The following is a 22,543-nucleotide window of genomic DNA, read 5'->3' as shown; positions in this document are numbered from 1 at the left end:
CAAAATGGCGTCGGGAGTGTCACTGGCAAAACGGGATAAATGGTCTCACTCAGTACTGTGGCCTTAGCAGATGTAGGCTTCTATCTGTTCCGAAGCATCTCTCTGACTCGGCCCATTGTGTTGTAGAGGAACGGTGAATAGTGTTCTCCAGCATGGGGGAACAATATGTGATTGTTCCCCTGCTGTGCTGAAGAAGCTGTAGGTTACTCTCTGTACCATCGCCAAAGCGCCTGAAGAGAAGATGTACCGCAAAATCGGTTTCTGCTAACCAGCGATTCTTGGAGGTTTAGAGCTCTGCTGTGCCTTTTTTGTGTAGCTGTCGAAGCTTGTGGGAGGAGGGGGCACTCACCCCTTTTTTGGTGGAGAGGCTTTTGTTTCAGTGGAGGGATTTTTCAGTTTATATCATTATTTGAATGTATCGACGGCCTCCAGGAAGAAAAAGCTGAGGAAAGGAGTTGGATTAAAACAAAAAAAAAAAGGAACCGAAGTGTGATTTGTTAGCATGTCATTTAAGTCCCTCAAGGAGTTCGGTGTTTCTGCGGAACGACTGGGATCAATTTGTAAGAGATGGATGGCTCGTGTCCAAAGGTCTGTGTGTTAAATTGTCTCTACCTTAATGTATCTTTAGTGTTATCTTTTTGTCACTGGACTGTGTATTATAGTCGCCACTTTCTGTCTTATACTTGTGAACAGTGGTCCTTCTTGATCCTCTGTGGTACTTCACTGAGTAATGGAGTGATACTTTATCCTTAACATAATTTACATGCATCAATATCTGTCGATGGCTGCTGATGTGGCCTCACTGTTTCCAGCATCTTTACCACTGTCAGGAAATATTTATATGCTTGATTTTGTGTTAGATAAAGATCCTTTAGTCCTAGGTAAACTGGTATTGATTGTCTGTCTCAAAGGCTTCCCTCAATGTTAAATGGCACCATTTAGTATTTTAAACATCATCATTGCTGTACTACCCACCATCACCCAGATTGTTGCTCGATATGTTGTTGACTATGCAATTCAGAGTGGTTTACACCATCCATTTCCGTGAACAATATATTGTTTCAGCATCTACTTGGGTTTAAACATCAAACAGTCACACTGCTAAGGATTTAGAAACCATTGAAAAGCGCTCATAATGATTTTTGGGTTTCCCCTTTTTTGTGCTCGTAAAAGTTGCAATGCGAGTCCTTCTCTCACAGAATATACTGCTCCCGAAGTGCCTCACATGCCTTGTATGCATTCCTGGCTTTTTGCCGTAAATCACCTTCAATATCTAGTATCATGCAACTAGCGTACTGGCTGCTTCAGCTTGAACTGGTATGGTATGTTGCCATTGTTAACGTGCCTACACATGAGTTTACAGGTGATCAGGAAGTCTCTGTAAGGAACTGGGCTTTTTGTGAGGTCACACAAAAAATGAAATGGAGAGACAGAGGGTGAAAAGAGGAACTGTATGGAACAAATAACGCTTGTATTGAACATTACAGCAATGGGAACATATTCTAATCCACCCCCAACTTAAAATTATGGACCTTTTAAGTAGCCATAATATGGGCACAATGACATGTAACGGAACTATCATAGCTTGGTGTTTTTCATTAAAGACAGTCTAACCCATACAATAAATCACTATAGAATGACTCAGTATGTTTTGGTTATTGGTTTCACACACTGCCATTGAAAGATTCATGCCCTATTCGTTCAGCAAATTAGCTAAAACAGTATAAAAATGGGTTTGTGATTAACTTTTGAAAGAATGGTTCTAAAACCATAATTGGCTAATTCCAATGTTTACATTTTTAAGAGAAACAACATGATTGTTGTAACAACAAATCTATCCATTTATTTTGTAAACTGATGAAACGAAAAGACCGAGCTATAGTAGAACCGGTTTTGTGTGTTTGTGATATCTCCTAAGCCTCAGGGTAAAATCTGGAGAATTGGCCACCTTGTTACCTGTAGTCTGCCTTTCACACATGCACAACACGGCGGGAGGTTCTCTGTCACATTAGTCTTTGTTATTGAAGTGTTGGGTCTCCCTGTGGTCCTTATTGATAATTTGTCAGTTTTGAGTGGACTTGATACAACACCACTGATTGATCCCGAAGAAATGAATTTTCTAGAGACTATATTTATTTATTTATTTTATTTATTTATGTATTAACTACAAATGCCTTTTTGCTTGTTTCTCTTAGCAACGGCAGCAAGATGAATGGGTCGCTGGAGCATTTGGACCAGCCAGACCCTGACTCCATCAAGATGTTTGTGGGACAGATTCCACGCTCCTGGTCAGAAACGGAACTTAAAGAGCTTTTTGAGCCCTATGGAGCTGTGCATCAGATCAACATCCTCCGTGATCGTACACAGAATCCCCCTCAAAGCAAAGGTATAGTCAGCAAAAATGTTTCTCCTATAATTCATTTTTTGAATATCTAATTGATTAGTTGGCTGGATATAAGATGTATTGAGTCACAGCAATAATAAATAAGGAACATCTAATTATTGGTTTGTTACCTGCCAAAGTGTCCAGAACTACAGATAAACTTAGGGCTACTTGCATTGCTTTAAGTGGGCAAGCACGATACACAAAACCCTCTTATTGCCACATCGTCTACCATCACATTTCAGCAAATTCCCCTTAGGCAATGTACAGCATTACTCGTCTGCACACGCAACCCAGCTAGATTTGTGCTCACAGATGAGATCATTCAATAGTCTTTTTGTTTCAGGGTTAAATAAATAACACCTTTTTTCATAACCCTGCTTTATAGAAGACGTTGCCATTCGGCTTTAAAAGCAGCGTAGTATGAAGGAAGTGTTACTCAGCTGCAATTTTCCATTAAGCCGTCCATCGATGGGCTCACCTTTAGAAATGGTGCTCGAGTTGAGCAATTCAGTTTAGGTTACAATTAGAGGAGACTGAAGTGGAAGCCTGCTGTCTGCAGAGTGCTGCAAAGTGCCACTGGAAGTGCTCAGTCTCCCGTAGCTAACTGCAGGTGAATAAAGTAAACTGGTTCCCTGATGTAACTGTCCTGGGTTTACAACATCACCCAAATTTCAATTCCCCTGATGGTTGGATGATTCACTATGACTAAAGGCACTAATCCCCTCTTTGGCTTTCATGTGGTGGGACCATGTTTGATGATGAACAACCATTTCATGACCCTGAAATACCACCATATCTGACCATCATTGAAGGTGTCAAGCCAGCCATTGCTATTACTTTTTAAGGTTTGTCCAAAACCATTGGCTCTATTTAGCCCTTATCGGCCTTTAAGTCTAAAATTGGTTTAATAACCAGGTGAATCAATGATTTTACACACCGAATAGTTTATCCTTATTTTAGGTCAGACTGTGGGGCCAGCCCAAAAACATCAATGTCCGTGACTGACTGAGTTCGTGACAAAGTTGCATCATTCGTCAGTGTGCTGAGTGTTGGACTATTCACATTAGCCGTAGAACTTTTAGGTTGATTCGTTTCGAACTCTTACGATTGTGTCGTCAACCGTTGCTGTTAGCCAATCCGACACTTTCAACTCCGGTGTCAGTTGTTTGCCCAGTTTTTCGTGCCTGCAGAGAACTGCGTGCCCATTCCCGTCAGGGGAATGTGTACAGCTATAGCACGAACTATCGGTGATACGCCGAATTAATACCAGCTGACAGCGATGTCAGCAGCCCAGCAGGAGAGACACTAAGCGCTGCGGTAGGATTTTATAACTGAGCTGTGACCAAGATGCCAACTTAATATATATATTAGAAAAGGTACAAACAGTTGAATCTCAAATTTATCTCACCCATGCTCCATGCAGCCATATCCTAGGTTTTTTCCCAGTTTTGTATGTGTGTCACCTGCAACAGACAGACCAACCACAGCACTACTTCTGAGTCATGAGCCTTTCTTGCTTTTATAGTCCCTTTTTAATCACTTATCTCTCATGCCTGCAAACATTGGTTGAACAGCAGCACTTTACATAGATGTATGCAAAGATGGAACTTGTGGTTCCTGGTTTAAATCTCAATGTAGTACCTTTGGTTTTCCACTTCACCATGGCTATTTGACTAAAACAGCCTTTCATTTGTCAGAGCCCGGACAGCAACACACCCTGAGTTCTTTTACCACACCTGCATTAAGACAGCACTTAGATCCACATTATCAGGCTTTTTTTTTTTATCCAAAAATGTAAACATCTGACATCAAACAATCCTGAATGTGTTCAAAGGTATACAAGAAAATCTCCTGGGTGCTTTATATGCAGTGTGTATATAAATATACAGCCAACACTGAGTAGTTCATTGGGAGGCTAAGGAGTTCAAAGCCTCCTTTTTAAAGAAGAGCCCTCCCCTGATCTGTGTGGAGTGTCAGCTGTGATGGCCTATTGACATGTTAATGCATGTTAATGTATTCTAATAGATAATCTGGCCTGATCACAGTGGTCTTTGGCTCTTCCAGCCTGTGTGAGGTGAATTAGTTTCAGTGGCACCCCCACACCCATGAGTTTCACTCCCGTCTACCTTTCCCTTCTAGCCAAACTCCTGCTGGGAGAAGTGATGGCAGGTTTATCAAAGCACAACAACCCAATGCTATCAGGCTTATGTTTATTTGCATGGCAGATAATACAACCTTCACCTGCTTTTTATGTCATCAATCTTGCTTTTGTTAGCTTTGTTCTTTGAAATTGCTGTAATCCCACTTCCGTTTTGGTTGGCTGTTTTTAGGTCGCATCTACTGCAGGTCATGAAAAAATCATCTGATAACTATCACGCCTCTCCGGATGGTTTATTTAGCTCCGGTAAATCGGAGGCAGGGCTAAGCAGCAGCAGAGAGAGAGAGAAACTCAGCTGGTTGAGAGAGAGAAGAGAGCAGCTCGATGCATATTAGAGTTCAGCCCTCCCTGCAGCCTGGGAGCTCCAGTAACAGCATAATACACACTATGTAGGTCAAAGACGCTGCAGTGCTCCACTTCCCCAGCCCAGTGAAACTGACAGGCTGGAACGCCACTGGCAGTCTACTGGGACGGAAGGATGAGAGGCTTTTTTTCCCTCCCCCGCTTTAAAAAAAAAAAAACCCCTCCCCCACTATCTCTTTCTTCCTCTTATTCCTCTTCCTTGCTCTTGCTTCTGCTCCCTCATGTTTCTTTGTGCTGTTTTTAGGGCTCTGATATGTATGTCGAGTGTGATTGGAGCTTTATGCAATGCGGCACGTCTCTCCCTATTGTGTTGGTACTGTGCCCTGACTTGCCCAAGCTGTGTTGACCTGCGGACTGTGCAACAGTATGTCCTGACAGCAATCCAACCTTGTTGTCCTCTCTATGGCCAAGTGACAGAAAAACAATCTCATTACTCCAGTGTCCTCACTGCAAGCTACTACACGAGCGATCAAACTGTTGGCATTAAGAATATCCAGTCACGTTTCTAACGTGATATATGCAGAGAGAATACTTTCATCCATTTAGCTTCTTACCTGCTCTGAAGTAGTTGTCATATTACATTTACTGCCTGTATGGGTTGTGTTTTAATGCTGTTTGCCTCCTTCCCCTCACCTATTGTTTGTAACTGTGCTTTTTCTCCGCAGGATGCTGTTTTGTAACTTTTTATACAAGAAAGGCTGCACTGGAGGCCCAGAATGCAATGCACAACATAAAGACTTTAAGTGGGGTGAGTAAGCACAGTATGGGCTGCTTTTAGCAGCTTGAGCCCCTCTACATCTCCGGTGCAGACTGTGAGCGGTGTGCCGGCCGATAATGAGCTCTCAGCTCACCAAACGCCAGTATGGCCTGTGAAATATCTCAGCTCCCACTATGCACTAACATCACACCCATACACAGGTATCAGGAAAAGGGTGCCTGACCGGGCAGTGGGTTATTCAGGCAAATGACCCAATTGCCACAAAGTAGAGCAAATTATGAATGCTTGTCTGCATGAATCACTGATGCACTTCTACACTTGTTTCCTAAATTCAGAGGTAAAAAGGAGAGTTAAAACCTTTTTTACCAATGGAATCTGGCGTGAGTGAGCATGATCTCTTAATTCCTCACCTGATTTATCTGGTTAGATTAAAGCCCAGTCAACTGGAATAAGTGCAGTTGCTTGTTAAACCTCAACAAATTAGCAATGCCTATACACCACTCTAAATTACTTTCCTTGCAATCAGTTCAATCTATACCAAACAACTGGTGGCATCGATTAAATCAATAGCTCAGTCTATTGGAAAAGGAGCCACAGTCAGTGAGGTCACAGGTAAATATTGAACCAGGTTGATAAATGAGTGTAGCGGGCTGAGTATACAGGCCCAGCGGTCTTCACCGAAGGACTATCAATCAGTCAGACGTTTCAAATAAAGTGTGGTCAAACAGCTCAGCTCTCGAACCCCAATTCCCGCTCATTCCATTACTTGCATCGACTGCAGGTGACCGAGTTTGGTTCGCATGACAGTGGAAAAGCTTGTTTCCCTTTCCCTTTTTTCTCTCCCTTCTGTGCCTCGCTCGCCTTCGTCTGTGACGCTAGCCAGTACCCATACCGAGCAGACCATCTGTCTGCTTCTCTTTAGTGCTTGTCAAAAACAAACCCACCACTTCTCATAAGTACAACCTGCTCAGGCATCTCGCAGCCAGATTTATTTCTTCTTTCACATGGAAGGTAAATGTGCTAAAAATATATTTGCTTGAAGTTGTGTGAATTGCCTTGGACAAAAGTTTTTATCGAACGTCTTGCAGTGACACATCTTTTAAGCATTCTTTATTTTTTTCACATAATGAACACGGCTTTAGAAGCGGCAATGTGCTCAGAGATGTTAAGCTGACTTGAATTAGAATTTTCACAGCTCAGTGTGTACATGTGTGTAATATGATGATTTGTAGGGGGTCATGACAAAAGTATTGCATCAAAATCTGAAAAAAACTCCCTGTTCATTAGAAACCAATACAGGAATAGCTTTCTTGTCAACCATCTCTTCGAACCATTCTAAAGATGATGAGGGATGTTGACCGGAAGAATCGATAAGATCATTCACAGTTCTGCACTACAGCGAGAAGTGAAATTAGATACTAGAGAATTTGATCCCTGCCATCAAGCCAGATACTTGCAGTGGTGAGGGATGATGGTCTTGGAGTGAGAACAAAATAAGAAGCAGAGAGAAATGCTTGAAGATGGGGGGGGGCTAGTGTGAAGGTATGATATTTTAGTGATGAAAAATAACAAGGCCCTGCGTACACGGTGTAGAACGGTAACAGATTTGATGTTAACTATTCCTCTACCCCTTTTTCTTTTTTTTCTCAGATGCATCATCCTATCCAGATGAAACCTGCAGACAGTGAGAAAACAAGTGGTGAGTGGATTCATCTGAAAAGCATGGTGACACCAGCTGAAGGATTCTTAATGTTGAGGCAAAAGTTTAGCCAAGAAAATAGTGGTGAGTTTTTAAAAAGGCAGGGGCTGGATTGTGTCTATTAAATGCCAAAATTAAGACCTGAAAAGGACTTAGTTCTGGGAATGTGCTGCAATACACAATTCCCATATGGTGTAAAGGGTTAGGAGGATTTAAGGATTTTAAAAGGCACTAAGGGTTGAGGGATAGACCAGGCACAGAGGATCTGGAGGACAGCACAAATGGATGATATAGTCATCAGTCTAGAGAAGTGGACACAGGGAAAACAAAGCTGCAAGTTGCAGAGATTTGCTCAAGATCCTTGCACCTTTGGTGAGAGGCAGAAAATGTGTCAGCACGACGAGGAGTGAGCTTGAACATTGAGAGAGGTGCAAGATTTTGCGCTTGACGTAACTGCTGCTTTCATAGCTCCATAATCGTCTGGCTATAACTGAATTTTTTTTTTATCCCTCTGCAGCGGTAGAAGACAGAAAACTCTTCATCGGAATGGTTTCAAAGAAATACGGCGAGAATGAGATCAGAATGATGTTCTCGTCTTTCGGCCAGATTGAAGAGTGCCGAATTCTCCGGGGACCAGATGGTCAGAGCAGAGGTAGGTGTAGGCACTGTGTTCTTGGCTTTGCAGCCGCCACCTTCAGTGTAGCCAAGAACAAATTCTCATCAAGTATTTATACAGGCCCCACCCCGCTTCTTCATTTCAACCCCCTCCGCCCCCAAATCAAGTGCTATTCACCTCCACTAGCACCCATTCCATCCCCACAGTCTTCCCTCCCCTCACTGTGACACTCAGCCTCCACATCTCACAGTGAAGGGCCGCTGCACTCGCGGTCCGGCACAATGGCCCGTTGCCTTGGCAACCGCTGGCTGCTGGTGTTCGTGGGCTCAGCTGGCAGGCGGCTCGGCTCAGCTCCTCCTTTACCGCCTCCTTCATCACACTCCACAAAGGCTGGAATTAGCCTGTCGTCGCATCTCCTACATAATTCTCTGCTGCAGAAAAGCTTAGATAGCGGGCGGCTTCGGGCTCTCGTGTCCATGTGTACACGATAAAACCTCATAGAGACAAGGAGCCATGAATTTAGGCTTTTTTTTTCTGGTAAATTTACGCAGCTTAACCACAATTTGAAAAGGACCATATATGAATGCAGATCTTGCACATTTCAAAAACCTTTCAATGTTTATTTATGTGTGCATTTTATGTGTATATAGTCACTGTTTCACCATGACGCCACATAGTCGAGCCTCTGGGTGGCTATTTAATCCGTCGATCACTGTGCTCATGTGACACGTGTTACTGTTCTCCTTGTTGTGTACCTTCTCTGTGTGCTAACCAGTGAGGGTGATTCTGTGTGCTTGGGAGTTGCCATTCTCTGTACTGTAATGTGTTTTTTTGGGGTTCATAACGAGTTGTCCAAACCTTTTGTCTTGTTTTGTTTCTTCTTGTCCCTCCCTCCCTCCCTCCTCTCCCCCCCCCCTTCCTATTGTTCCCCCCCTACAGGCTGTGCGTTTGTCACATTTGCTACCAGGGCAATGGCACAGAATGCAATCAAAACCATGCATCACTCTCAGACTATGGAGGTACTGTACCCCTTAGCACCTATTTCTCACCCCCCCCCCCCTTTACATTCTGCTGCCCCCTTGTGTTTGAAAGATGAAGAACCTGTCCAAGCAGATGGTTGCCATTCATCACAGAGCACAAGATATTTCCAAAACCACTCTTGTTAATTATAAAATTACATTTTCATCTGCAAAATAATCAAATAAAACCTGAAGCATTGCCTTGCACAAAGTGTTTACAGGACACGACAGGATATGACAAGAATTGCCGTCATCTCTAATTTTGGGCTGGACTAAATGGATCTCATTTATTGATTCTGATAATTGTTGAGAGCCTAGCCATCCGTATGCCATAATCAGTCTATATTTTGGGCCACAGGGAAAATAGCCCACACCATCAAATATAGGTTAACAAAGAATTACTTTAGACTGGAGCAGCCACCCGATTAGATTTCTTCAAAAACTGGGTCCATGTCCTGGTGAAGCCAGTGGAGACTTTTGGAAGTGGAGCAGCAGTAATTTGACAGCTAGCAGGTCAGAGGCTCCCCAGTGAAGCATCAGGCCACATCTAATTAGGAGCCCAACCAAAAACATAACACTCCTCCTCTCATATAAAATGCAGGCCCTAGTGGTGGTACCGCCTATTCCTCCCATATCATAACTTACCCAGTTTTCAGCTGCCATGGGAGGTGCTGCTGGTGCAGAAGCCATTTTCCCTGTCCAGCCTGGTCCCTGTTTGGCTCTCAAGTATCAAAATACTTTTGCACCGCATGCCTCGTGTCCATACGTCTGTCTCTACCGTATGTGACTGTCTGTTTGCGAGATTGTGTGTATTGTAATGCATTTTTCTTGTTAGTGTCTGCTGACATATCTTTGTTTTAAATGTGTATTTTTTATATGTTGTCTCCATCTGTTGTCTGCTTGTCTGTGGACTCTGTTCAGCTAAAAGTGCTAAAAAGATTCACTGACTGCAGCATTGTCCTGTGCCCCGTATTGGAATGTGGCCTGGCTCAGCTATGCATGGCAGATGTCCTGTGTGTTAGTTTTGATATGAAGATTGTCTTGAGGCATAGACGATACCCTCCTTTTTAAACATCCCTTGCAATGACTGCGTCTTTGCATTGGTAAATTAACTGATGAATTCTTCTGTGTGTTTCTGAACCGGTCTGACTCCCTATGTTTTCACTGCTCCAGGGCTGTTCCTCACCTTTGGTAGCGAAGTTTGCCGACACACAGAGAGATAAGGAGCAGAGGCGCCTGCAACAGCAGCTAGTACAGCAGATTCAGCAGCTCAACAATGCCTCCACCTGGGGAAACCTGGCTGGCCTGGGGACCCTCACACCACAGTACCTGGCTGTAAGTGTTACTCAAATTTGCAACCCGGCTGAGCTTCACATTATTCATGTATTATGGTACAAGTTTAGTTTCTTCAATATGTGTTCTTAGATTGGACATATAATGAATTTTCATGGGACTCCCAAAACACCAAGGTAGTAAAAAACTACAGCTACCACTGGACATTTAAACCAATACGTACACATAAGGCAGTGAGTAATAATTGCGGTGCTTGGACTTTTTAATAAATTTGTGTAGATGGAGTCAGATGGAATTTTGAGGTGTCAAGATTCATGTATGAACAGATCTCAACCAAAACCTAACGAAATAAAAAGCTTGACAAAAGCAGGATTCTTCTCAGCGATGTGTATTTAATCATATCATTATTATGTGACCCTGTTCTTGTTTAATGTTGTTTGAATAACAGACTGCACTGGATGGGAATGCAGAAGCCAGTTTGTTTAACAGATACAACCTTGTAGGCTGTAATACTGTAAACTTAGTAAGTATCCAAACTATTAACTTATTTAATAACTAGTACATAAAAAGCACAAACAAGCTACAAAATAATTCAAAATACCTCCTAGTTTTCAGACCTGAATAGATGAATTGTCTCAGTTTGGGTTCTGCCTGAAGAAGCCAGGCATGTGATTCACATGTGGCTTCTCTGTATTGGAGCCTGTAAACATGTGACTTGAGTGTGTTTACAACATAAACAGTTGAACTGTTTGTTTACAGTCAGTGGGTTTTTTTATTTCTCAGTGTCAAAACATGGGAGTTAAAAACCAATCTTCCCCTAAATTGTTGGCGAGCCTTAAAGTAATTATCACCAATATATATCAGTTTGTCAGTCAGATCATTACATATGTTATCAGAAGACTAGATAAAAGTCAACATTAGGATTTTTTTATCTTCTTCCTGCCACAAATGTGCAGTATGCTGTAATGGCAACACAAAATTGTCTGTTCTGAAATTAAATGATAAACTAGTTAATTTGGTAACAAGACCTAATTGTGCATTGCCTGTCTGATTATTGATCTTTCTTTCTTTCTTTCTTTCTTTCTTTATCAACAGTTGCTCCAGCAGGCCACATCTACCAGTAATCAAAGCAGCTTCAATGGTATGCAGAGACTAGGAGGTGAGTTAATTTTTTCAGACTTTGTTCTTAATCTGTTCGCTCGTGTCACAAGCAGACTTTTCATGTCACCAACCATGTGACTTTTAGTACCATAAATCACATTACTGTCTCAGATCAGTGGCACATAAAGAATCAGTGCTGCTAGGTACAGGTCTTTCTAAAGACAAACAGCCTGCACTTCACCATGAAATTAAGTATCAAAATATCTTAGAGCACCATGTTGCTTTAGAAATGTAACATTACATAACAAAATTAGGCTGGCTTAAAATTTTGGGCCTTGAGTAAGGAAACTAGCAAGATCCCTTTCTTATTATAAGGGAGATTTAAGTAATGGAGAAATTCAGTTTTCAGTCATATCGGGTAAAATTGATACAAAATGCTGTTCGGATGTAAATAATGGACTACATTTCCCTACATTAGTCTTCCAAATGAAATAAATAAATGCCTTTTTTCCAACATGTTCCCTACACCTCCTTATTTCCAAGTTTATACTTTATGTTTTGCTTTTTAGCTTTGTTTGTTTATAAATCCAAATGTAATGCAAGTCAAATGACAGAGACCCATGATGTAAAAATTAAATACTGACTAAAAATATTAGTACCAAAAATGTTTTAAATTTCTTGGAAAACAAAAAGGTACTGCACACTACAGCCAGCCTTAGCTCAGGCTAATGTTTCCTTACCTGTTTTCTGTGATTTTACTTGATGTGGCCCTAAAAGTATATCCAATCTTAAACTGTAGCGATATATTCTGGAGTAGCTGGTTCCCTCCAAGTCTGTTTGCAAAGGTGTTTGTGTGCAGGAACATGAGCATACTGTAAATGTGTAAGTCTTTGATAATCACCTGTTGGTTCGTCCTCTCAGCAGGTGTGAATCCCCTTCAGCTGCAGAACTTGGCCACATTAGCTGCTGCGGCGGCTGCAGCTCAGAGCTCTGGCAGCCCGAATTCCAACGCCCTGTCTGCAAGCGCTGGAGCCCTGGGAGCTCTGGGCGGTCAAGGTAATTCATCACCAACTAGAGCTGAATTTATAGTATGTGCATGTGCTGTACATTCAGGGTTAAGCACCCAAGAGTTGAACTCTGTGGCAGCGTTGATGATCATTTGTTATTTCAGTTGAGTGAGATTATTTGTTTATGAATGTGTTCTGCATCCACAGCTTTTGACCTTATTTATTTGTAATTGATAAATTAACCTGTCCGTTTTCTTGGTTTATCTTCACATAATATTTAAATAGAAATTCCTCACCCATTGATATATAAATGTCCTCAAGTCAGTGCTCCTGCTGCTGTAATGGTACCTACCAACTGCTCTTCAAACCTCCCTCATCCGCAGCGGTCATCAGCCATTCCTCATTGATTTTATGGGAGTTAATCACCCTCATATAAAGCTTTATGAGAGGCCCCATTTCCTTTTTAATCTGGAGCCAGTGTATATACATTTGCTCCATCTGTCTGAGTTTAGCATATTGCTGTTGTGCTAATGACCACTCATTAAGAGACAGATTTTTAACTGCCCCTTCACTGCTGTTTCATCCTCTCTTAACTATAACAACTTGTGGCAAAGATGCCAGGGGTTTAAAGTGTTATGGCGTGTTTTGAACAGGAGCTCGTCACGCTTGTAGTAACCCATATTTCCTCTTTTTTTAATTGTCTCTCAACAGTTTGTTCATCAGCCTCCAGCGCTGGTGCTGCTATGAGCACCTTGGCATCGCTGGGCACCCTGCAGGGTCTCACTGGGACCTCTATGGGCCTCAATAGCCTTAACGCTCTCACCGGTGGCGTCAGTGGTGAGAATCTGCTTTATACTAAACAGATAAAATCTACAAAATGTCACCTGTACACTTTTGCTAACCTGAAAGCTGCATTAAATGATTTATGTCACTGCTGGATGTACAAGCAGCAAGTTGTTTGCCAAGGGCATATTCAGATGGATGATAAAACATTTTTAAAACTGTAGCATTTTCTATTCAACCTAAGGCTATATGGCAAAAAGTTAACCTAGCTCAATATTTGCCACAATGCAGTGTCATCTGATTGAAGGTGCTTGATTGAGCATAACCTTCTTGGTAAATAAATGAAGCTGTTTTCGGAATTAGCTACAGACTTTACCCATAGTTTGCCTTTCACACATGCACAACATGGGAGGTTTTCTGCACAGACGAGAGGTGGAGCAGCCGGGTGCAGCAGACAGAGGCAGGAAGTGACGTATTAACTCTGCTGCATGTATATCATGATTTTGTTAACAGCACCCTAACATGATGCCGCTTTTGCACCAGGAGATATTTTTTGGAGTCTGTCGCATTTTAGAGGCATCATCAATCCCCCCACTCGCCCGTGTTGAATCCAGTGGGGGATACCCTGCTGTGTTCACACCGACTTCTCCTGGATTTCTACAGACATTATACTAGGAGGCCAGGCGGATAAAAATCCATAGAAACTGCAGAGCGTCTCACTCAGACATTTGTGTTCACCACCTCCGGAGAAAATACGGAGGAGCTGCAGAGTCCAGTGCATGTCTGAAAGCAGCTTGAGGGAAATGCCTTTTTAGCAAGGCTGCTGACATGTTGAGTTTGGGACAAACCTGACAAACTAGCTAATCCCGACACAGACTGGACAAACCACACTTAGTCCCTATTCAGACCTGGCATTAACTTCCGTCCTGAGAGATCTGATTACAAGTGGACACTTCTAAGTTCATCTGTTCACACCCGTCATAAAATGTGTCCTCTGTGACCACTTGTGATCAGATCCCATTTCCCAGCTCTATATGGGAAATGTGTGAAAAGAATATGGACAAATGAGTCCCAGTCCACCTCCCATTGTGGCGTGAATGATCAGATCTCAGGATGCATTTGGGTGCGCTCAGATCTGAACTTGGCGCTAATCACTTGATCTGATCATGCAGGGCAGATGTTGATACCAGGTCTGAACAGGGTCATAAAGACAAACCAGAATCTAGGTAATAAACACTAAAGGAGCATTGACCTTTGGACTGAGTAAATACATCTGACAAAACATGAACGACAGGTCACTAACAACTGGTGGTCTGGTGTTAGATGACCACACAGATTCTGCGAGAACACCAGTTGTTGTTTTTTCTACTAAAATACGGCAGCGCAGTCAGTACTACAAAGACAGAGAAAAACAGTTTTGGTGAATCCTGTGTTTCTCTTGTCAAGTCTTGGTTGCCTGTCTTCCTCTTTTGTTGATTTACAAGTATTTTCACACATATTCACAACACACAAGTGATTTCTATAGTATCAGATCAATCTTTACATATCACACACTGAGTTTATGTGCCGAATGACAGACAAATAAATTCTACTGTCCTGTGTCCCCTTCTTAAGTCATAACAACTTGAAGGTTATATTTCTGAGTTTGTCTTTCTGCCCCCTTGTGGTCAAAATCATTTAATGCAGCTTAAGTACATGTTAGATATTTTACAACTTGCACCAAACATTTGAGTTGTGATTGTTTATACAACACATTAATTTGATTGCGTTTCACAGGTATGGCGGCCATGAACGGCGGCCTGGGAGCCTCCATGGCTAACGGGTCAGCAGCCAGCTCCATGGACGCTCTGACCCAGGCCTACTCAGGGATGCAGCAGTACACAGCCTCCGCTCTGCCCTCCCTCTACAGCCAGTCCCTCCTGCAGCAGAGCATCGCTGGCAACCAGAAGGAAGGTGAGCAGATCCTCAGCACGTACCAACACACTCTGGCTTCACATATTAACATTGGCTGCGTGAACATATCTTTTTCAGATGTGTTCTACATAATTTGACTTTTGCATTGATAAAAAAAAACTGGTGCATGTGCCTTTTTTAAATGTAATCTAACTTGAGTGTTTGGTTTTCTTACCAAATGGAGTAGGGCCAGAGGGCGCCAACCTGTTCATCTACCACCTGCCCCAGGAGTTTGGGGACCAGGATCTTCTGCAGATGTTCATGCCTTTTGGAAACGTGGTCTCTGCCAAAGTCTTCATCGACAAACAGACCAATCTGAGCAAGTGCTTTGGTAAGTTTTTAGCCTTCTGAACACCTACATATTATGACTGAGAATACAGCCTGGAGCATTGTGTCACGAATATTGTCATGGTAAATTTCTGGATTGTTTTACAGGTCTCCATTTTGAATAATGCAGTGACAGTAATAATGTAGTCCAAGCGACAGCCCTGCACATTTTTCGTAGAAGAAGCAGTGTATTCAAAGTGTGACACACAGCATTAAAGTATCACATCTCGGACATATTTTAAGACTTATAGAAATAATGTTTTTTTTCCTACACGATGTTGCAGACTATATAAATGTGAATATATATATTACTTCAGAAGTAGCTTCTGTCTGGGTGATCCATGCTTGGAAATATGCACAAACAGAAATCAGTTCTCAGTTGAAGAATTACTTTTCTTTCTTTCTCTGGTGGTTATTCAGGAAAAACCCTAGTTGTATCCATAACATTTGTTTGATGTTTTGGTGTAATTTTACAAGAATGTTTGGTTGAGGGCATATTTATGCTAAAGCACGACAATGAAGAGTTTAATGCGTCTTTTACCTTTATGTCCTCAGGGTTCGTCAGCTATGACAATCCAGTGTCTGCGCAGGCTGCCATCCAGGCCATGAATGGTTTCCAGATTGGAATGAAGAGGCTGAAGGTTCAGCTGAAGCGCTCCAAGAACGACAGCAAACCCTACTGATCCTAGCCCCGGGGCCTTACCCCCTTCCCAGCTCTAATGCTAGCACTGCTAGGGTAAGTTCACCCTCCAGCCAAGGTCACCACAGCAGAGACTCAGTGGGGCAGGGGGAAAGGAGCCCACTACAGGAGGGAGACTTGCCCTATTACTAAAAAATGATCGTTCCACTTTTTACTGTTTCATTCCTGCGGTTTTCTCATGTAATTTGAGTCTGATTAAATATTTTAATGTGTATAATTATTTATGACTATCACTGGAGTCAGTGTTCGCTGGAGGTATTTTGTGTCACTGTATTTTAGTGGAGAGCATCAGATGTGTTTCCATGCCATTTCATTGCCTTCAGGTCAAGTTTGACAGGTTGACTAAGGATCAGTTGTTGTGTTGAAGGGCTGAAGCCCCCAGGCCACGTAGACCCCGGGCCCAGAGCTTCACCCTTTGTTTGGCTTGTGTCTCGTTTGTGTCGTGAAAATTTCTTTCACTCTCAATCCTTCAGTCTTTGTCTCCTTCCCTCTATCTGTTGCTCACTCGTTCTCTCCCCTCCCTGTCGTTTCATTATCTAGGCCATGCGGAGCTAGCCTACCTCTCTATCTCTCTATTAACAACCTCTTATAGTCCTTCCATCCATCCTCCACGTCTCTCACAAGGGACTGGCTCTAGATGGATTTCTTTGGGGGCCAAGTATACAGTTTGCATGTTGGAGTCTCTGCCCATGCGTCCCTGGTGGTGTCACTTCCTTAAATCTGTGTATTGTTTTTGTGTGTCGGGCGAGATAGGGGTGGGGTCGTTTACTGCACTGTCCTTTACTGTATGTGGTGATTGTTTTTGTTGGTTTTTGTGCCTCATGGCTAAACGATTCTTGTGCCGTGCCCCTAACTTTCTCTTCTCCCCTCTTTGTCTCCTCTCTCTCTCTTCCTTTCGTGTTTTTGTTCCTTTTTTTTAGAACAAATCTCCATGCCTGTTTGCTCATCATTAGCCTAGCATGTCTTCATGATGTTGAAAGCCAAGCCAAACTCCTGGCCTCATCATCCCACCATTGTCTGTGATGTCTCTCTAAGCTCGCCTGACCAATACCTGGCCACCCACTGACCCTTGACCTTAGCTCAACCTGATTTTTTTTGTTTTTCCTGCATGAATATTTTTTGTTTTTTCTCTGTATCGAAATGTGATAGATGGGAGAGAGGTCAAGCTAATCAATGTGAAAACTTACCTACGTTTAATTCATTTAAGAGAACTTTTTTGTGTTTGCGAATGTTTAAAAAAAACAAACCTGTGGGATTCCTTATTTTAATTTAGCTTTTTTTCTTTGTTTTTTTTTAAGTTGCTTTCGTTTTACCTCTCAGTAAACTTCACTTGAAAGTTGAATACAGGGATTGGCACACAGCTGTGCTATTCGGTGCCATTAGCAATATGTTGGTTTAAAAAAAAAAAAAACTTCAGACAACTTTCCAACACTTTTAAAAGTCTGACCAGTAAAACCCCTCTCAGTGCTCTGTGATGATCTCTACATTTTGCGAGCAGTGTGAAGATTTACACCAAGGCTATTTAAAAATTTATTCTTTTCATTTACAAAAAAATATCCAGTGTATTTACCTTTTTTCTTTTGAACTATCGATGGCACAATAACAGGTACATTTGCTCTGTTTAGAGAAATGACTACCTACATGAGTCAACTTTTTTAGAACTGATTCACAAATAGACAATCTGTGGTTTAAATGCACACTTAGATTACCTATATTTTATACCATTGAATCTATAGAAGTTTAACTAACAGGACCCAGGCAAAACGTTGGGTTTTTTGTAGATTATGTTGTAATGTCATCTGTGTCAGGGGGTTCTTCAGTGTATTACATTTATAAAGAGGACTAAATCAGTTGTAAAATCAGCGTGACCATTTAAGGGTCATTTCTAGAAAATTAAAAACACTGAGTCAATGATTCCTCTGCATTACTTGTAATTTCAACTTCTTGGGGGTGGGGGGAAGTACTTTTTTTTTTTTTTAAATAGTCACATTTTTGAGTATGTAGGCAATTTTCTTTTTTCTGCATTTAAAGAAAACTTAAAAAGAAGTGTTATTCTCCATGGTACGTCTGGTTGACTTTCTGTGAATTTCTCATTAATAATTTAATTAATGGATGTTTCATTTTGGTTTAGTTCGGATGCCTCATGTTGAAAGATGATTTACAATGTCTGTTAATCACACAGATGCCAGACATGTGTTTTTTTTTCTTTGTTTTGTTGTTAAAGTGCCCATGTGTCAAAACTCAGTGTTTTTGATTTCACACATTTCTCTCATGTAATATTTCCTGGTTCTCCTAACACGCACACATGCACACTGCGACACACAAAAACACTTTCTGTCATTGCTAACGTGGGAGCCCCTGAAGGAAGAGATCACCCGGACACAACATGCGACCTGTGGGTCTCTGCACATTTATTTAGACACACACACACACTTGCTTTTATTTTAGTTTTTTGCTGATTATTCTTTTTATGTGACTTCCAGTGTAATGTTTGAGTCGTACACCGCAGTATGCACAGCACATTAACCACTAAACCACTAAATCGACCACAAAAGTGTTGGTTTACAAATACATTCCATTTTTTTCAACACAAAGTTTACAATTTTTTTTATCGGGGTGGTATTTTGTCTCTTGCACCACCATTCTGGTAAAATAACAACCACTTCAGCCCCTAAGGGAAGGGTTCCCTAAAACTGCGTACCTGATGGCGCTTAAGAGTTGTCAACTCAGGGGTTTTTGTGTGTGTGTTTGGGTGAAACTAAGACACACAGGATTTTACGACACAATGCACAATTGTCACGTTTGTCCTTGTTTCAGTTAGGATATTTTTTTTCTCTCAAAATACATAAATGTTCCAAAAAAAGTAATAGAAAGGTACCAAATTTTAAACAGTGCTTGAGGAAAGTGTAGTTTTGTAAGGGAACGTTAAAGCACAATTTGTGGGAGCTAAATCACTTTTTGCAGAATGTTGTGTGTGATTATAATCCCAAAAATGTCACGGTACCACTGATTTCACTTTTGAATAATGGGCATGTGCTTTTTACAGTGTTTTTTCTATCCAAATGCAATACAATATTCAAAGTGCCATATATACGTCTATAGAAACTGCCTACACATCCTTATTAGGCCTTGGTTTAGAGATTGCTGCAGTTTGCCGTTTTTTCTTGTCTATTTATGCCAGTGTCATTAAAGCTCTTGTCACCTGCTCATGTTCCCCCCTCGCCTCCCGCTCCTCCCCCACTCTGTGTTGAGTTACTGGTTAATGTGTATTGTGATGTACTTCAATTTGAACAGTTGGTTTGAAAAACTTGTAGATAAAACAATAAACTTCCCTATACATTTGAAGGTCGAGTGTGAACACATGTATTTTGAGAAACTCAACGATCAGACATTTTCTTTTTGGGGGGGGGTGGTCATAGACGATGACTTTGGGATCCATTTCTAACATCTTATAGTGATTTAAAGTCGTGTAGAAAACGAATGCAGGTCTTTAGGGACATTCAGTGTATGTTGAAGTGTTCCTGTTAATGAATATATATATTTAAAAAAGCACAATGTACAGTCCACAGTGGTCCCGACAAGAACTTGACTCACTTCAGGGGCTTCCATCACAAATCCCGTTCGAGCTCTAACAATCACTTATTTCTTTTGTTTTCATATTCTCAAGTGCTACTTTTATTTTCTTCTTTGACTTTGTGGTAGCTTTGCATCACTAGATATTGTCCTGATCCAAAAGAAGAGAGAGAAATATCTTTTTCCTGTTATTTTCTTGTCTGGTAATCGGTAAGACTTTGTTCATGTTCCACCAATAATTTAATGGATGTTTTTTCTTGTCTTGATGAAAGCCAAAGTGGGTGCATCTTGATGTGATCTGTATCATACACACAGTAGTTATTCTTTTTTTCTGTTTGGTCAATATCAATTTTTTGAAACTGGGGGGGGGATTTGAAAAAGATAAAAAATAAAAGACCTACACAGGCTTTCCAATTTCTACAACTGGTTGTTCATATGTATTTTGTACCAGTGAAGCTTTTTATATTGGAAATTAAAGGATAAAAAAATCTATATTGGGAAAAAAAAAGTTGTCTGGCCTATCTATGTGGCCTCGTCTTGACCATATCTCGAGTTCGGGCTCTTGGTGGCGTCAAGCAATTTTTGTTTTGTTTTTTTGTCTCTAAAAATATAAAGATGCCTGATTTTTGGTTTGACTTGGATCTCCACGTGTTCCTCACACTTCATTGATCAGTTTTTTCGGTGGTGGGGGGCTGGGATCCAATAAATCGTGGTAAGTTTCCTGTTAGTATTTGTGCTGTCCACATAGTTTAATGGTCATCGGGATTTCGACAACTTGTGTGGATAATTGTCTTAGTTGAAGAGTTAACTATCTGTTTAGTTTGGAGCCTTGCTTTTTACCTGTGTAGAGATTTCTGTTTTGTTTTTTCCCCATAGAGGTGTGTAGCAGAAAGACTGTGTTCTTTTTTTGGTCAATGTTTGTTCACGTGTGGTGTGTTTCTTTGCCTCTGTCTCCAAATTAAACCATTTCCCCTAATATGGACTGTGTGTCTTTGTGCGTTGTGCTCGTCCAGTGTTTGTTAAAGACATTTTACAAACCACCCCCCCTCCCCTCCCTAGTGTGTCCTGTCTCACTGACGCATTTCTCTCGTCATGCTTCTCTTTGCTGCTTTCTGAGCAGGGACAGGTGGGTGGGGGGGTGGGAGCAGGTTCATGTTACAGTCCCTGGTGTCTGATGGGCTGGGCGGGGGGGTGACACGTGTTTACTCCTGGGGCTTCAATCATGAAAAATACCGATAGATTTCTTACATGCATCAGAAATTGAAAATAATATAAAATAATGGATTCATAAAAACACCTTAATATGTAACAAAGCCCACTTCAAATGTTTTATATGTTGTAAACTTAAGCTATAACATTTTAAGTTGTACAGTGGAAATACATTATTTTGTTTAGACAAAACAGGCAATTTGAAGACATCACATGGATCTGTGGTAGATGTAATGGGTGTTTTTTATTTTATGCCATTTATTAACAAAATGCCAAACAAATAACCAGCTTGATAAAACCTCCAACCAAACAGTAATCCCAGAAAATCCTCAGTTTTCAAGTAAACTGAAGGCTGTTTAAAATTTGAGCAGAGAATTATGTGAAATCTTTACAATTTGTAGCTCATTCACTTGCCTCAGCCACTTCAGATAGTTAGTTATTTCTACGACCTTCTAGAATTAGCTTTTACCATCTGTTGGTAAAGAGCAGTTAGAAACCTTGGTTATTTCTGTTGGCACAAATATATCCTCACGCCACCCTTTAAACAAGATGAGACATATTACACAACAATGCAACCATGATGGCAGAGGCGGGGCAGGAGTAGCTGCATCTCTGCTCCTTTCATTACACATACACCGTTTCCTCTGTTGTGTAACATTCGTACATGTTAGTGAGAAGCTCGGTGAAGCTGAGGCAGCGAGCCAGGACTGACTGAAGGAAAGATGCTGAGGATGCTGTGTTATCAGAAGACACAGTCGGATGTGACTATTCCCTGTGCTCCTCTACCATGTGTATGTTTCTGTGATGTCCTTTTAGATGAAGTGACTTTGAACGAGAGACCCCATCTCAAAATCAAATTTCAACACATTCTATGTTTTGATTTGTTAATTTGTTGTAATGCTGTATGGATTTTAACTTTCACATCACTTTAACCATTGATGGCTCTATTTTCATTCACAGTTTGATTTAAATTTAGGCAACAAATCAACTTTGTTTGATTTTTAGAAACAATCGTCAGGTTAAAATCACAATGTATTTAAAGATGGACGACATGACTGCACCCCAAAAGTGAAGCCAAAGCATCTCAGTCTCCACCTGGTGGCTGGCTGCAGTATAGGTCACAAATCCTCCGGCCTCCCCCATGTTAGTGGACAGGACACAGAACAAACTACAAGAGTTAAAGTACACATTAGATTCTTCTCAAGTGTGGTTTATGTCAATGTATGTCGTTTTTATCACACTGATTCATTCTTCTGGTTAGTTTGGTTAAAATTAGTTATTTGATGCTATAATAATGGGTTGAATCATCATGATTGAAAGAAGGCTCGAGCTTGTGTATCGGTGGGACCTCGCCATCGCGGAGGAAACCTTGAAGGTGAGATCCACCTTTGTTCGGCCTGCAAACAAATACAAGTAAATGGAGGAGCTGAAGTGTTTCTGGCCCAAAAATATCCACTTTAAAATATAAAAATGGAGAAAAATTTAATTTGGTGTGATTACAGTGTAAGACGTGGAACAGAAACTGTGTTTTCCTCTGGTACAGTTAATAAGTTACGTTCACTGTGAATACAGAAGAGCTGAGTTCAAATTCCCAGTTGAGCAATTCTGACTTACCAACAGTTAAACAAGTTATAAATG

The 22,543-nt window shown here is 41.3% G+C and overlaps 1 protein-coding gene across 11 annotated transcripts in view; it reads left to right on the top strand.

Moving 5' to 3' along the window:
* The window catches only part of LOC117763198 (CUGBP Elav-like family member 2), a 30,379-nt gene extending 9,707 nt beyond the window's left edge, over nucleotides 1-20,672 (top strand). For 3 of the 11 annotated variants that reach the window (XM_034588149.1, XM_034588152.1, XM_034588155.1), the window contains exons 2-13: nucleotides 2,196-2,386; nucleotides 5,573-5,655; nucleotides 7,276-7,408; nucleotides 7,842-7,976; nucleotides 8,880-8,959; nucleotides 10,133-10,294; nucleotides 11,348-11,411; nucleotides 12,275-12,409; nucleotides 13,072-13,197; nucleotides 14,920-15,096; nucleotides 15,281-15,427; nucleotides 15,979-20,672. In XM_034588149.1, the coding sequence (XP_034444040.1) occupies nucleotides 2,196-2,386; nucleotides 5,573-5,655; nucleotides 7,276-7,408; nucleotides 7,842-7,976; nucleotides 8,880-8,959; nucleotides 10,133-10,294; nucleotides 11,348-11,411; nucleotides 12,275-12,409; nucleotides 13,072-13,197; nucleotides 14,920-15,096; nucleotides 15,281-15,427; nucleotides 15,979-16,106 (1,561 nt within the window). In that variant the 3' untranslated portion in view covers nucleotides 16,107-20,672. Of the gene's footprint in view, nucleotides 1-223; nucleotides 589-2,195; nucleotides 2,387-5,572; nucleotides 5,656-7,275; nucleotides 7,409-7,841; nucleotides 7,977-8,879; nucleotides 8,960-10,132; nucleotides 10,295-11,347; nucleotides 11,412-12,274; nucleotides 12,410-13,071; nucleotides 13,198-14,919; nucleotides 15,097-15,280; nucleotides 15,428-15,978 lie in introns of those variants that run through there. The other 8 variants (XR_004614124.1, XR_004614125.1, XR_004614123.1 and 5 more) reach the window with 7 other exon arrangements.
* The last annotated feature ends 1,871 nt before the right edge of the window (nucleotides 20,673-22,543 follow it).

Source organism: Hippoglossus hippoglossus, chromosome 6, assembly GCF_009819705.1.
Source record: "Hippoglossus hippoglossus isolate fHipHip1 chromosome 6, fHipHip1.pri, whole genome shotgun sequence".
In the NCBI taxonomy this organism is placed as follows: Eukaryota; Metazoa; Chordata; class Actinopteri; order Pleuronectiformes; family Pleuronectidae; genus Hippoglossus; species Hippoglossus hippoglossus.
Note: the sequence above shows the minus strand (reverse complement) of the source record. Positions and strands in the feature narration are given on the sequence as shown.